Source organism: Seriola dumerili, unplaced genomic scaffold, assembly GCF_002260705.1.
Source record: "Seriola dumerili isolate Sdu_G_001 unplaced genomic scaffold, Sdu_1.0 BDQW01000147.1, whole genome shotgun sequence".
Taxonomy (NCBI): Eukaryota; Metazoa; Chordata; class Actinopteri; order Carangiformes; family Carangidae; genus Seriola; species Seriola dumerili.
This window is the reverse complement of record NW_019174402.1, coordinates 1,667,945-1,684,015: the sequence shown is the minus strand read 5'-3', so window position 1 is coordinate 1,684,015 and position 16,071 is coordinate 1,667,945. Positions and strand designations below refer to the sequence as shown.

At 38.8% G+C, this 16,071-nt stretch overlaps 1 protein-coding gene across 1 annotated transcript in view; it reads left to right on the top strand.

The window, feature by feature from the left end:
• The window catches only part of hsf4 (heat shock transcription factor 4), a 27,356-nt gene extending 15,042 nt beyond the window's left edge, over positions 1-12,314 (top strand). The window contains 7 exon segments of the mRNA XM_022750006.1: positions 778-877; positions 2,628-2,746; positions 3,014-3,248; positions 3,375-3,485; positions 3,689-3,754; positions 10,869-10,966; positions 12,253-12,314. Coding sequence (XP_022605727.1) covers positions 778-877; positions 2,628-2,746; positions 3,014-3,248; positions 3,375-3,485; positions 3,689-3,754; positions 10,869-10,928 — 691 coding nt within the window. The 3' untranslated portion in view covers positions 10,929-10,966; positions 12,253-12,314.
• Positions 12,315-16,071: the final 3,757 nt, after the last annotated feature.

The following is a 16,071-nucleotide window of genomic DNA, read 5'->3' as shown; positions in this document are numbered from 1 at the left end:
AAGGAGTCATTTAGCCCTGTTTTTTACTGATATTTATGTATGGCCTTCTTCCTTTCATAGTCTCACAACACAATCTGGGTTCAGCATCTCTATTATCTCAACCCACCCTCTCATGATTAACTCATCCCCTCATTTTCTGTCATATCTGTTTTGTCAACAATCTAAAAAGTGCTCCAAAAACCTTTAAAAGAAATGCACACTATGAGTCTACCTCCATGCTAGGAGCAGCAAAGCTAACGTCTGAGGCAAATGCTAATGTTTTCACAATGGCAATGCTACCATGTTGATGTTTAGCCTTAACTTAACTTTAACCTGACACTAGTTGAAAAGTTTGGGGATCACCAAAGTCCACAGGATTTATCCTCTTGGTAATAGATCCAATAGTTGCTGTGATTTTCAGTCTGGACCAAAGTGGTGGACTGACCAACCGACCAGTTGTGCCATTCCTACAGCCAAGCTGTATTCAAACTCATCGTCACTTATCAGGTTTTCTAGAGGCATTTATGTGTACCAGCATAATTAGCTTTAATGATACGGAAAAGTCAGTGACAGTGACATTCAGCAGCAGCAGCGAAGAGTAGTGAAGTGGTGATATAAAGCGATACATCATTATTATAGATGTCTGAAACAGATGCCTACCCAATAAAGCATACTGTGAATAACCATTTTTATTCATTAATTAGTCAGTACTCTGATGGTGATGTCCCACTGTCATGACTCTGTATAATTGTTATGACTCAAGATGTGTGACTGATTGAAAACTTAATTTCTCTCCAGGCCCCTGATGTTGGATGATGGCTCTCCCAGCCCTCCTGCCTCCAAGTTCAGCCATAGTCACCCAATGGAGCCCATGCATGAGCCCTTCTACATTCAGTCGGTGAGAAAAATACACAAATTATACACCTAATGTGTTTATTTACCACTTACCACTAACACTGGCTGCTTCTTAACACCCACAGTGAGCACATATTAAATTAGTAAGAATATCTTAATGTTGCACATTACCAGAGAAGTAAAACATTAAGCTCCTGTATAGTAATTAATGCTCTGCTGCCTTTTCTCAATGACACATTTTGCGGGGAACTATAATTAGTAAACTACTGTGCCGCTGACCTTCCACACTGAGCACAAATGGTGCTGGCAGCCACATCCAGTAAACATCAACTTTGTAGTTACTGGCTGGTGTTTCTAAGTGCTTGGCCATGTTGGGAATTTATCTTTGAAGCCGCTTGATTTAGCACACACTATTCCTAATACAGAAGAAATCACATTCTTCAGCAGCTCAAGAGAGTGTACCTGACACATGATATCCACAACATTATAATGAATATATTGGATACAAAGAATATATATACTGAACATAAATCTCCGTTAACGCCCTGCTGCCGTCAGTCTCTATGGCTGTTTTGTTATGTCAACACTAGAGGGAAGCAGTGCGTAGTGACAGATTTACGGCTACAGATGTGCTGTGTGTGACTGTACACACACTATACAATCTAAAGCCTTGGATCGAAGTGAATTGACTGCTTTTGTATCATAGTTTGTAAAGAAATATCATACAAGGGCACTACTACAAAGGCAAACAGCCATAACTACAGGTTTGGTAACCTGATACTACTGAACAGATAGAAACGCTGTAATGCCTTCATTTTGATGCTGCTTATTTTACCTCAAAATGTCACTGTCATAGACTATAGAAAATACCAGATATGCGCTCTGACTTTGCATGAGCTTCAAAGGTTGTGTTCGTCCAGCTTTCTTGTCCATTCGAACTATTTTGTTTAAGAAAACTAACTTTATTCTTTATTGTTTATAGTTTCACTTGGATTAAGTGTCATCAGTATTTTGTGTTTGTCTACATTCAAAATGTATATTCAAATTAATACAGTAAATCATCAAGTGAATACATGTAAGTAAAGGTAATTTAACCACACAAAATCATTTGAATTCCACCACCGTCAAAAGCTGAGATGGCAGCTACTAACATTAAGCTAAGCTAGTTAGCCAAACATGCTTAGCTGTTTGTTTGTTTTTCTCTTCTTCATCATGACTTTAACTGTTGTCTCATTTAGATATGTTGGATATCAACCTGAATTACCAAAATGTTGCTTTATCAAAAGAGATTTTTCAATTACAGAGGGAGCTGAGGAGAGGAAAAAGTACATTTACTGTAACTTTAGCTAAGGGCTATCCAGTGGCTTCCTTCTCTGTTTGCTTCTCAAGTTATTTCTCCAACTTTAAAAGTTTAGCTGTCTCTTTCTCTGTGCCATGTGAGTTTTATAGCCCAGATATTATCAAGCCAGAGTTACTGAAGCACTACAACCACAGAAAAATAACTGTGCAGCCAGATTATAGTTTAGTTTGGAAAATTACACATTTCTATGGTATAATATTTGTATATGATAAAACTCAAATTCTGGTTTTACAATAACTCAGTTTTTAGCACATACTATATATATATATATATATATATATATATATATATGTATATATATATAGAGTGGGGAATATAGACCATCTGTAAATCTCCGCTGTAACATCACCAACTGCTCCATTTATTTTAAATGAGCAACACAGTGGAACCAAGACAAGAAACGTTACCTCAGTCCTCTCCTCTTCATCCTCAGCCATCCAGTGACACTGCTTCTTGCTCTACTAGTGGGCTGACAGGAGGACCAATCATATCAGATGTTACTGACATATCTCAGGCCAGCATGGCCCTCCAAATGCAGCCTGATGAGACCAGGTGAGTGATGCAAAACGTTACTGTTTTCCATTATAGAGGTTTACCTCTACATCTACTGCAGCACCTGTTTTTTTGTTTAGAATATTGTACAATAGATCATGGATATTGGATCATAAAACTTTTATCAAAATCAGCAGTTGGTATTGATGCATCAAACTGATATGGACAGGTTTCATAGATTTTTATGTGATTTATTGCATTGTGAAAAATAGACCCTATTTTAATGTTTTCTTGTCCCACCATCACAACTTTTGACTCTACTAATAGGGAGAAGTGCATGATGCTTATCAAAGAAGAGCCTGTGAGTCCAGGAGTGAGAGGAGGAGGGAAAGGAGGCAGTGTAGGGGGAGGAGAGGCCGTAGCATTGACTTCCTCCTGTGAGGTGTGCTCCTCTGAACCTCCTGTCCTCCCTGTCGCAATGGTCCAGTCTGTTCTGGAGGGGAGGAGCTCCGCGGCCTCTGTGGTGGAGAGGAGGAGTAAGAGACCCGCCCTCGACAGGTAGGTGGTCAGAACGCTCACATAGAAAATTCCATGTACATTCAGATGTTAAGAGACACAAAAGTGCACAGTGAAGTAAGTGTGTGTGTGTGTGTGTGTGTGTGTATGTGTGTGTGTGTGCAGAGTGGAGGTTTCAGATACAGTGGAGAATGTGGATATGAGCCTGGAGGAGCTGCAGCAGCTGCTGCTCAGGACCCATCAGCAGAGTACTGTGGAAGCTGGGACCAGCGCTGTTATGGATGTGAGTAATTCTTCATCACTGTACAGAGACACACAAACAGAAACATAGTGACAGGCAGCTTGTTCAACTGGAAATACACTTATATGTCTGATATTTAAAACTTCAAACTGGTAGCTGTATCTGCCATTTTTTACAGCAGCCAATTAACTGAACTATTATTTAATGCTGAATAAATTTTTTTTCTATGTCCTGTGTCTCTGTAGCCCTTCAGTTTAAGCCTACCTCTGACTGAGTGGAACTTCACAGAGATGGAGTCCAACCTCAAATCAGTAAGTTGTACAGTGTGACAGCTATATACTGTTGATAACAAGTGAACAGAGCATCAAGGAGGATGCTTTCCTACATAAGAGTAACCACCTGCACCTTTAATCATGCTACATGATGGCAACCCAAGATGTATATGTGTACAACATCCTCATGTCGTCTTCTTTTGAAGACTCGAAGGGGGAAAAACAACCACACTAGGCGTTTGTTTTACTTCTTAAGAAGATCTATGTTTTCATTTTCCTGACAAGTGACCTCTTGTGGTGTGATGTGAATAATGTCTGCCCGCTCTATAAAAACACCAGCGATCACTATTTGATCAAAGTGGATTTTTATGTGGAGGTAGACAGACTTTTTTTTTACACCACTGCAAAAATGATTTGATTTGAATGATTTTTTGGCAACCTGGGGCGCTGCAGCAAAGCATTGACGTATTATCAAGTTATACGGTTAATATGGTGAATGTGCTGCAAACGTCAAGCAGTTACTGAACAATGTTAGCATTCTTTCTGGCCATCTGTCAAATTTCCAAAGTCAAACATTCACTAATTTTCTAGCTTTGTTTTTGGTCTCCACCAACTCCTGAGGGAAATATCTGGTTGTTCAGCTGCTAAATGCTCCATTATGTTCACCAGCTGGGTGCTAACTTTGTATATTTGCTGTTTGGTGCTGGGAAGTTTGCGTACTTTATTTACCTGAGCTGACACTGATTAGAGGAGTGAGACTGACCCAAAACAGTAAAGTTGTCGACCATACAACAAAACAATTGGCTAAAAGGGGCTGAAACACTTTGTAGAGCTGAGGGGAGCTGTGAACCAAGTGAAAATTCTCTGTACGTTCATCACCACGAGCGACGCCTTTCACATTACACAGTGAGTTATTTCATCTGTCATTAAAATAAAAATATTGATTACAGCAGCTTGACCATTACATCCAAAAACCCCACCTTTATTCTTGTGTGGTGGGTGAATCATGTCATCTGCTTCCACTGAACGACACTTCTTATCATATCATCTGAGTAAGGGTGGACATCTCCCTACAACACACTTTGTCTGGTAGATCTTTCCCTTGAGAGGTCATTTAGACTGAATAGCTCTGTGCTTGAAAAATGCACGGTGCTGTGTTGGTGTGCATGTTTTGCTGCAGGCCCAGTGTGAGTAATATATCCATTAGTCTCAAGGATTGTGAAACGCAATCATTTCATCCCCATTTAATGCCCAGTTTAATCAGCTGTGAGGTAAACTGAATTAATATCGGTAATCTACCGGGAATGTGTGCTTGCACATTCTGATTGGGTCGGATGCTGTTGCATTTCTTTCCAGCAAAAGCTGAACTTGGTTTAACTGTTTTACAATATGTTGCCACAGCCCTCTGCATCTTGGCACCTTATGGAAGTGAATGAGGGGCTGTGTTTTTTGATAAAGTGTCAATTTGAGTTTGAACACAGCATTAATGAAGACTCGCTGATTGCATAGACACACTGTAGTTAACTACATAAACAACACTCACATCAGTGCAGTGTGGAAAAGTTCCACCAGGTGGAGGGTTTCTGCCAGACTAGAAGTGTGATTCAACATGCAGCTCATAATAGAGTCGGTTGTGCAGCTGAGGAAGGAGATCAAATTGTCCAACGTCACTCACAGATTTAAGATCTGGAACAAAATAAACTGGGCCATTGCTAAAAAATTCTGCACCCCACCACTGTTCTCACAGTCTGTACCTCAAATGTCAGAGAGCCCACTGCTAAAACTCAATGCTGGCCAAGTAATCAATAATGTCACTGAAGTCCAATTTTCTAGCCGCCTTGCACTGAATAGACACGATGGTGAGGCTGTTCAATCTGTCTTGACATATTGTGGAGCTTAAATTGTTTTTCATGTGCTTTGTGAAAAGCTCTCTCACCATCAGCAACTGTCGCAGGAAGTGTACATTACAGCTTAATTGTGTAGCTACAGTACCTCTCCAAAAATGCTTTGCCATCTGCTAGATTGCTTTTAACAGCTGAAGTGGGGAGATGATAGGTGCCATGACTGATCTGCAAACTGGTTTCAAATCAGTGAATGTTTGTTTGCCTGATATGTCATGCAATTTTTTCTCATCGTTGACTCTGAATGTCAAACAGTGTTAGCTGTCACTCGAACTGCCTCAGTTTTGGTCTTCTCATCATGGAAACATTTTCCTCTCCTGTGCCGGCTCACGCGTTGCGGTGCAACATCTGTCACAATAATCACAAGAGTGGTTTCCCATGTTTAAATGCCCCAGTCTTGGCTGCCTGTTTATCAAGAAAAATATGTGCTGAATGAAGAATATTTCTGTCATCAATGCACTGCAATACTTTAAGCCAAACGGTGAGGACAGCTGCATTGAGACATAGGGTAGTTCTCAAAAATATCACATGTGGTGGGAAATATTGCGATATTCAATATTATTGAAATTCTAGAGTCTAGCAGCTGAGCAATGTATTGATGAGGATGAGGACTGCGGAAAAAACATATTTTTGCCCACCTAGAAATCCAACATCAGTAACGATATATTTTGAGTATTTTCACCACTTTATCTCGCTGTCAAACAGCCCTTTCCTTTGGCACTACATTTTCTCAACCATTGAACACTTAGGTGCACTTAAGCCATGCATTGTATTACACCGCCGATCAGCTGTTTGAGTCAGATAGGGCTGTTTGACTGCAAGATGAAAATGCGTGCCTGGTGGGTCCTCACATCTCTGAAAGTGTTGTAAGTATTTATCCAAATAAGTATTATGTGGAATTAAATTAAATTGACCACATATTTCAAAATGAATATTAATGGTTGCTTTTTTCTCATCTGAAAAAAATATCAAAATTTTATATCACATGAGCAGTTTCAGGACGAACATTATGACAGATCTGAGCCTGGCTCAAATGGTTCCCCCCGAAATGCATGCTGGGATCCTCGGCTGCCCCAAATCAACACAAGTCAGTTTGTAAAGTGTCATCAAAAAAAAAAAACCAAACCTTCCACTCATTCAGATTGCACTTGGCTGGATGTAGACTTTGAATTGGAACAGTACTTGGACTGTGACTGATGAGGTTTCACAAATTCACAAAAACACAAGTAGAGGAACGCAGACTGAGAAAGGCCTAAAGTGAAAACCGCAGCCTGTTCTATTTAGTACACATGAAACAAATTATATATGACACGTTAGCTAGCGAGCTTTAGAGGTACTAGAGTTTGCTAAATTTTCATTACAGCCACACCAGCTGCCATCTCTAGCTTCTACTATTCATGCTAGCTTCCCTAATCGTCTGCTGACGAGCTGTATGGTTCACAGACCCTCATCTTCTTGTCTAAGTAAGTGCTTTCCCCAAAATGTCAAACAATTCCTTTAAGGATAAGACAGCCGCAAGCTAAATAAATACCCAAAAGATTTTCTGGTGCCATTTATTCATGAGGAGCCCTTTTTAAAAGTCTTATGAGTTGTACCTAATAACTTTAGTGATGGTAATGAATAACTTACCAATTCTTTATTAATTAGTTAAGAGCCACTAATAAGAGCAACTTTAAGGTTGATGGGTTGTGAAAAATCTCTCTTGCTGTTGAATCATTAATAGTCAAATCATTAATGAACACAAGTTTCTTACTTTCTAGTTGGCCATCAAGTCTGCAATGATAACATAAGTCAGTCAGTAATTGATAAAGGGTAAATAACATCAGTTTTGCAGTCACAAATGTTTATAGAGCCATTGATAAAATGTTGCACTTTGATAAGCCATCAGCTTGTTACTCACCTGCAGTTAGGTAATTATGGGAAGTTACTGATAAATTATTTTTGCATCAATTCATAGTTTTAATATATAGTTGATAGTTAATCAATGTAGAGCTTTCCCACAGGGTCAGTGGTCAAATGGTTCACAGGAGGGGTCTACCTGATCGAATCAAGTTAAAAAGACAAAGCAAGCCATTAATGGTTTTTAACTTATGAACCCTGATGATTAATCAGATAGTGCTACAGGATTTTCTGTCCTCTGCCGAGCCTTCCTGCTCACGTCATGTGCAACTCTTCATCTTAACAGCTGAGCTCAGATAATAACAAGGTCCTTTTGTATGCCGCGTTTTCTTGCTCAGGTAGAAGTGGATCATAACATGTCAACAACTCTAGAAAAAGTCATTATCATCCATTATCCAGAGCTGCAGTCCTCCGTCCAGAAGGCAGATTTCTTGATGCTCAGTGTAATATCTCGTTTAAAAGAGAGCTTGTTTCTCCTCTATTCCTGTTTGATTTTGTTTGTGCAACTGACAGTCAATACTACTCCCACTAATTAGAGACTGCTGCAGGTTTTTCCACTTCCAGTGACAGGCTGAGTGTGTGTCTCGTTTGCCTCATATTCTGGTGATTTATCATACGCTCTGTGCCATTTACCCAACGACGTTGTGTAACCATCTTTAGGAGCTCCCGTGTGACTTGAAGATCTCGTTTTGTTCATGTGGGAAAATCTCTTTTTTTGACTTCATACACTGAATATTGCTCATGAAATGACTTGCCTTCACAGTGCTCAGGCTTTGCTGTGTAAGGTCTGTCTCTGGAGGTTTATTGGCAGCCAGTTATATCTATCACTATCTGTTCTCTCTGGCCACAGTCCTGGGCCAGCAGACAAATTGTGATATTGCTCTTTTACATTCATCCCTCTTTGTGTTCCCTGGTTGTGCCTTCTCTCAGCTTCTTCATTACTGCTGCTGTTGCTCTTCTACCTTTGCTTCCTCTCTGTTTCCTGACAAGCCCGCACTTCCTTCAGAGGCAGTATCTGTAGAGCAGATATACAAAGAACTGTTGACAAACGAATGTAGCTTACAGGAAGGCATTTCAATTCAAGAAGATGTGGTGGTGGTGATAAGGAAGCAGAAATTAGTTTCAGTGTGCTTTTAGACATGTTTTGAATGTGTTTTAGCAAACCTTGTGTGAATAGCCTTGCAGACAGTTAATACTAACATTTTGGGCTAAAATTAGGTTTTTAGATGTGGTTCACTGACTGTTGGGTGTCCAATTCACTCAAGTCAAAGTCGATCAAATAAACCATGTGCTGATAATAACACCATTTAATTCTCACCTCGCTTTCATCTGAAGTGTCCTTTGTGATTCTAAGTGCAGGATGCATTATTCGGTGAAACTAACAATAGCTGTTGAGTAGTGCATTCCCTATTATATCAGTTCAGGTCATTCTTATTGCATGAAACCCACATTGTTGAGCCAAAATGCCCAAATAATATACGAATAATGTATATACTGATAACCTCATTTGATTACTAAGTATCAGGAGAGAAGCATAAGAAGTGGATGCATTATTCATCAGAATGGATTCTGTAGCTGCTGAGATTTGCGCCCCCTCTTATTTTAGCTAGACCTAAGGGAACATGCTTGTTTGGTACAAGACCCAACAAAAATCACATCATCATCATTTAAAATATTTTTTCACATTTGCAATGTCATATACCAAAATAATCACAATATGTTTTGTTTTTTTTGCATATTGCATATTACAGAGATAAAGCAAAGTGAATAAATCAAATAAAAACAAGTATAACAGATGTGTGCCCATATAAATACATATCTGCACTTTTTTATATACAGTCTATGATCTACACTGATGTAGAGAATGTACAGTAGAAGCAAACACACACACTTACAGGCTCGAGATTAGCAGATTACAAAAATGCCAACGCAAAAAAGTTGTTTTTTTTCAAATGTTAACACAGATATCTGCAGTCTGACGTGTACAGGAAGTGCACTCCAGAGTTTAGAGGCCTTGACAGGTCTATTATATATTCTGGGGCCAGTCCAAGTTAGGCTTTAAAAGTAAGTAATAAAATTTTAAAGTCAACTCTAAAATGTAAAGGGAGCCGGTGCATTGATGCTAAAACAGGTGATCCTGTTATATATAAGAAATTCTTACCGACAAACCCAAAACTGTTTTTGTTTTTTTTTTTAGTTTTTTTGTATTACACAGAGGGGATATTGCTTTTCATGGTGCATCTGCATCCTCAGTCTTCGTTTGCATTCTTTTACCCGTCCAGATCATTTATCCTCATTGATGAAGCTGACAAAGAAGATTATCTTGTTTTTTAAAGTCATTACAGTGACTGATAGCATTTACTTTAGCTGTGCGCTTGCAGTTCTCGGTAGGCAGCGTGAACACGTGAACCTGATAGTGTGTCTCACAGTAGAAGTGTGTCAGCTGCCTATACTGGCTAGCATGTGGTATTCTAATGATTATAACTGTTGTTATGGACAGAGGTGAATCAGCTTGTTTTGGTGGCCTGTGCTGAGTGTGTGGCTGCAGGTAAAAGTTGTGTTGAGCCTCCTTCATGTCGTGGACCCACTTCAACGAAACACCAGTTATTGAGAGTGTGACCACCTGATGACCCTGTAGACTTGCCTGTACTCTCACACTCGCACACAAGTTCATCTGAAACCACGCTCTGTTCTTTGGTAGGACAGGACAAAGACATAATTCAGGAAAAGGTTTCTCATACCAGAGGAGTTGCTGTTGGCTATCATGAAGATACTGATGGTGGTTGAAAAACTGAGGCCCACCTATCAACTCGATAGCGCAGCCACTGTAGTGAGCAGATACAATGTACGTGTAAGGCTGGGTCACGCCGCCAATCATCTGCTCTAAGGGATGGAAATCAATAAATATTTCTGTTTAGTGTTGGCTGCTAAATGATGATCATGTCGGATAATAGGTTTTACATCTTGTAACTACATTAAGGAGTATTGAAAACACGAGTACAGAGCCGAGTTAAAAGTATACTGACACTGTAACATATAGGCTAACTGAAAACACTCAGTTTGCTTCTTATTAAATGTAGCTGTCAGCTGCCTGTATATATATATTTTTTTTATATCTATTTCCTTTCTGTCCCTTATCTCTTCTAAATGCCATAATTTGGTGTTTTTACAATAATATTGTCACTTCCTCTTTATTCTATTCACAACATCTTCTATCTGATTGAGGTTCAATTCACTGTTATTGAGTTATTGCTCTTAGTCTTTTATTATTTGTCATAAAATTGAGAGTTACGGGTTATGGTACTAAATGTGTGTGTGTGTGTGTGTGTGTGTGTGTGTGTTCTCCTTCATAGTACATGTTCCAGAATCAGGAAGCGGAGGCTTTTCCAGCTGCTGGCTGCGAGGAGCAGTGACTGATCTGAGCTGTGGACTGTCCTTTCTGAAGTGGAAGGTAACAATCCTGTGACTTAATCTGCTAATGAAGTGGTCAGAATTTTCACAGCTGGACGACATACTTATCTTAAAGGATCAAATCCCATGAAGACATAAAAAACCCACCATGTCTTATTTCTGTCTTTAAGCACTTTCAGACTTCTCCATCCTCTCTGCAGCACTCAGCCACAAGACCATTGTTTCCTACTGAAAATAGAAATCTTTAAAAATGGGTTATGAATGTATACTTTCCTTAAACAGTTGGTCAATGTAGTTTTTAAGAAACGTTACTCATACAGATGTAAATATTAAATTTGCAGGGGGACTATTCATGGACGTGGATTAGTATGGATGTTGATGAATTGAGTATTTGAGGCAGCGTGTAGCAGTGATGGTTTATATTGGAGTGAGTGAAAATAAACTAGACAGCCCATATGTGGCTCATTTATATATTTTTAATTTATGGCACACACCAATACACAATATTAGGCTTTGGCTACACAGGCAGTGCTACTCAGTAAAGTCGGTTTATAGTTGGTTTTTATCTTTTCATGGAATTTGCTGACAATATTAAAAATATAGACTCTTGTCAAACTTAACCACTAAAACAAAAATACCAGAGGATTATATGTCGGACATTGTACATACAAACAACTAACTGCTAATTTCCAAGAAAACAGAGATTCGTCCAACTACTTTCCTGAAACTGCTCTTTAGCAAAATAATGGCATCACCATGGTAACAGGAAAATGTTATGTAGGTGCATTTTAAGGAGCTGTATTGTGGACATGTGGCCGGCATGCAATTTATATGTAGTTGGAGCATTAAAGTGCATGTTATTTTTTTCAAGTGCGTCTTAACGGAATACTCATTCGTACATAATCAGCCCCTCTCTCCATACTGGCATTAAGTAATCATTTTCTAACTTGACTAGTAAAAAAACCAGCATGTACAGTTATTGTTCAGGACAGGGAAGTTAATATGAGGCTTCAGTCACCTCTCTTTGTTTCCCTGGGCAATGTTTCCTGGGTGAGCTGTACCACCAGTACCAGTATGGAGAGGAGGGATGATTACAGCAACCAGTAACTCTACATATGGCATATAATACATGAACAAACTGGAACCATTCTTTGAATTAAAACTTACCTTCATCTGAACCTCTGTGGTCTTGAATGAGTTACCTCTGCGAGAGATGAGCACCGTACCCACACTGATCCTTAATGATGGAAATACAGTCTCGCTAGTGTTACGGATTATTTAGTTAACGGTTGTTTCCTGACTCTGCCACCTTGTTTCTCTCCTCAGGCCACAGAAGCTGCTGCTACCCTCATTATTCCACTCTGCATGAGTTTGATCACACGGCCCTGCCAGGCTCTTTCCTACACAAGGCTTTATTTTCATTCTTTACACATCCACATATCTACAGAATGAAACGGCCTGTGGAGATAATGTGGATTTTTTTTTTTTTTTAATGAACTGATCAAAGCTTACATTTCCTGGTTAGCTGACTGCCATTGGCCGCATCAGCTACTGGCTCTGTGGGCATGACCGATGCCTGCATTGGAAAGACGCTGGTCTAAGTTACCAAAACAAACAAAAACAAACAAAAAAACAAGTGTGTTATGACATGATTATATCTAGACTCCAGTATTAAGCCAGCTGGATGCAGACAGTGCATTCTTGGCTCCAGCACTTTAGTCTTTGTGTGAGAGGGAGTTCCTGCTTGTGGAAGTGATTTTTTTTCTTCCTATAAAGAATCTATTACGGATGTATACAAATGAATATTTTTATTATTTTATGCTTATTACAAAAACACTGTATTTGTATTCAGGGGAAAAATAGTCACTGGGGGGCACAGTAGAATATATTACAAGTTATGTGATTTTTTTTCAGTCTGTGTAAGGATGTAGGAAATGTAAGGGCTCCTCATATAATTAATGCATTTCAAATCATGATATATGTGTTGAGACAGATGAGAGGTGCGTTAACCTTCGTGATATGAAAGGTTCTTCTAGCAAAAATATGGAGTCAAGCCACTCTAAAATCCAGAAAGAGAAACCTTTTTTTTTTTTTAAGCATATCATGATAGAAGGTTTTACCCATCTAATGTATCTTTGCACAGGCCTGACATGTAGCCAGAGACTTAGAGTTACTCCTCTTCTGTCCATTTAAATGTGAGGTTTCAAGTTCATATTAAAAAGACTTCTCATTTGACAAAAGCATGAACACCACTGCATTTTTGCACAATCCGTATCACTAGTTACATATAGTTATGACAAAAGGTCAATTATTTTCTGTTTGTAGATGACCAACGCTCTGTTGCTCTCAGTGGCAGGGTTTTCCAAAACTCGAAGGCAAAATTTAGTCTTTCATCATGAGGTTTCTGAATGTTACTACTGTTGTCATCTGGAAACAAAGACCACATGTTGAGTCAAGACATACGGTCTTTCATGAGTGTGCATAGAACATAGAAACTCTAAAAACAGTCAAGACAGTGGGATGCTGGTTTTCATACTCTGTAGAAAAAAACAAACAAACAAAAAGAAACTCAATTGTCCAGGAGCCAGTCTTTAAAAAGATTTCATTATGATTGACTATGTGTCATTAAATGTATGGTGGGGTGGTTACTTGAGAATTTAATTAATTTAATTATAAAACCATGAATACCTGCTTGACGAAATGCATATTAATTCTCTGGATTACTAAAAATCATTAACAATTCTAACTGATAATGCCATTCGATGTAAAATATTAGTCCTCGGCACTGGTTGCGGGCAACAGTTTAAATATTAACTTAGTGCTAAATATACTTCTGGGAAACCTCCTGGAGATGAGTTGAATTGTGCAATACTGTACAGAACTGTGAGAACTCACAAAATTGCAATACATGGATGACCATAGGAATGTAGGAAACAACAACTGTGAGTGGTGGACTGGAACACAGTAAGATGCACTGCAGAAGGATAATGTTAGCCTGTCAATCTAAAAGCCCTGCTAGCTCTTCACACTGAGTTGAACTAATTGTAATTCAGGTGCATGTCAGCTACAGTGTAGCCCAGGCTACTGCAGCTATTTGCGTAGCTTTGTAGCTACGTCATCACCCCTTAATATTTAAACTATAAGTAATGGATCTAATATTAGGGATGCATGTTTGCACTGAATCGCTGCACATTTTGTCCCCTATGTGAATCCGAAAGCTCAGCTATCTCTTTACACTGAAGAAGACCAAAAGGATTTCAAACATCTGACTGACCAGCTGAGCAGCAACTCCTGCTAGCAGCTAGCAGGGCTGAAGTGCAGGCCGTGATTTGCATTAGCTTTTGGAAAAAGGCGAAGCATTGTATTTTCTCAACGATGTACTTTTGAATCTGTTGTGAACTCTGCCATGCTACAACTGCTGTAACACTGTCATTGAAATTTACTAAATTAACGATGCTGTAACTTTGCATCTAGATTCAGCACAGTGTGATTCTACAAAAGCTAAAAAAGAAATTCCTTAGACATGATTACAATACAATACATATTTGAGTTTTTTATGTCTGCATTAAGTGAGTAAAAATACAATAAACTACGAAAGAGTAGCTTGAACAAATGAAAGAATGTGTTCATAATGTGTAGACTTAACTAAACATTATTTTGAATTTGTCAGTCAAAAAGCTAATGCAAACTGCCCCCTGCAGATTAACATTCTTGTGGCAGACCCTCCTTCTGTGTGCATGCTTTGGGGAGAAGGGAGAAAAAGCAAGCTGTGGTGTATAACAAGTGAAATTGCACTAAAAATGACAGTTGTATGATATTTGAGAGTATACAGTACATTTTAGACATAGCATTTATTCTTGTTCCTCATGATAATATGAGTGTTAATGATTTTTTTCAAGGAGTGATAAATACACACATTCAGTTGCTGTTGTGTTCTTAATTTATTCTGTTTTCCATTTTAATCATTTGCACTGGAAATAAACGGATGTGTGTTCAAATGACATTTATGCTTGTCAGGATTGCAAATAGATAAAGAAGTATTTTTGTTCATTGAGTGAAAAGATCTCTGCTGTAACAAAAGCCTGGCATCCCAAAAGCACCTCTGCACTATGAAAGGACAACACTAGCCTACATCAGTATATACAATATATGAACAAAATTAGACAGTGAAACCCTTTCCTGCTACAACGAAGAACATCTGCTGTCAGTGAAGACGGAGAGATGATCTTAGTGCTTAGATGCTTTTGAAAGTGGGCCACAACCTGCTGAAAATGTGAATTGTTTTAAATGGTTTTTTGCAAAGACTAAAGTGTATTGTTACACAGAGTCAAAGAAACTGAAAATGTATTCCACCTGTGTATGAAATATTTAAGTTGTTAAAACGAATAAAAATGAAAGAAGGCAGACTAAGAGACATTTCGATTTTTCTCTTTGAATTGGTGCTTGAACTTCTGTGCATTTCCGATCTGTGAATTTACAGATTACAGTGGATAAAATTAAAATCAGGTTGCATCGCACACGCGTAGGAGAAACTTCACAGAGGTTCTTCTGTCTAATTTCAAACATTATACACACTACAAGATTATTGTCCCAGAGGGAGCAATCCAGGAGCACGCGCCACCTCACATGATGTCATCTCATGTTATACTGTATGTCATGGGGAAGCACATGTAAACAAACTGGAGGCTGTGGTGCAACAACTGGCTGAAACTGACGTGATCATAATCATAATCATCTCGATTTTAAATCCTAAATATCAAACTTCATCAAATATACTGTATATATATATATATATATATGTGTGTGTATTATTACTGTAAGATATTTCAAGTGTATTGTGTTCTCCATGGCAGTGTGTATGTTATTGAAATCCAAAGCTCTCTGAATTTCTACTGCATTTAACCCTGCTTCCTTTTCTTATTTAGAGTGTTGCAGTGTGTGAGAGTCCCTCTCTCTCTGTGTGTGTGTGTGTGTGTGTGTGTGTGTGTGTGTGTGTGTGTGTGTGTGTGTGTGTGTGTGTGCATATGCGTGCGTACTTTTGCACCAATCAAACAGTTGGCCTCTTCATCATTACACATTCATCCACAGTGAATTGTTTGAAATGATTCATGTAAAAATCATGTTCACCTGAATGCTGTATAGGAT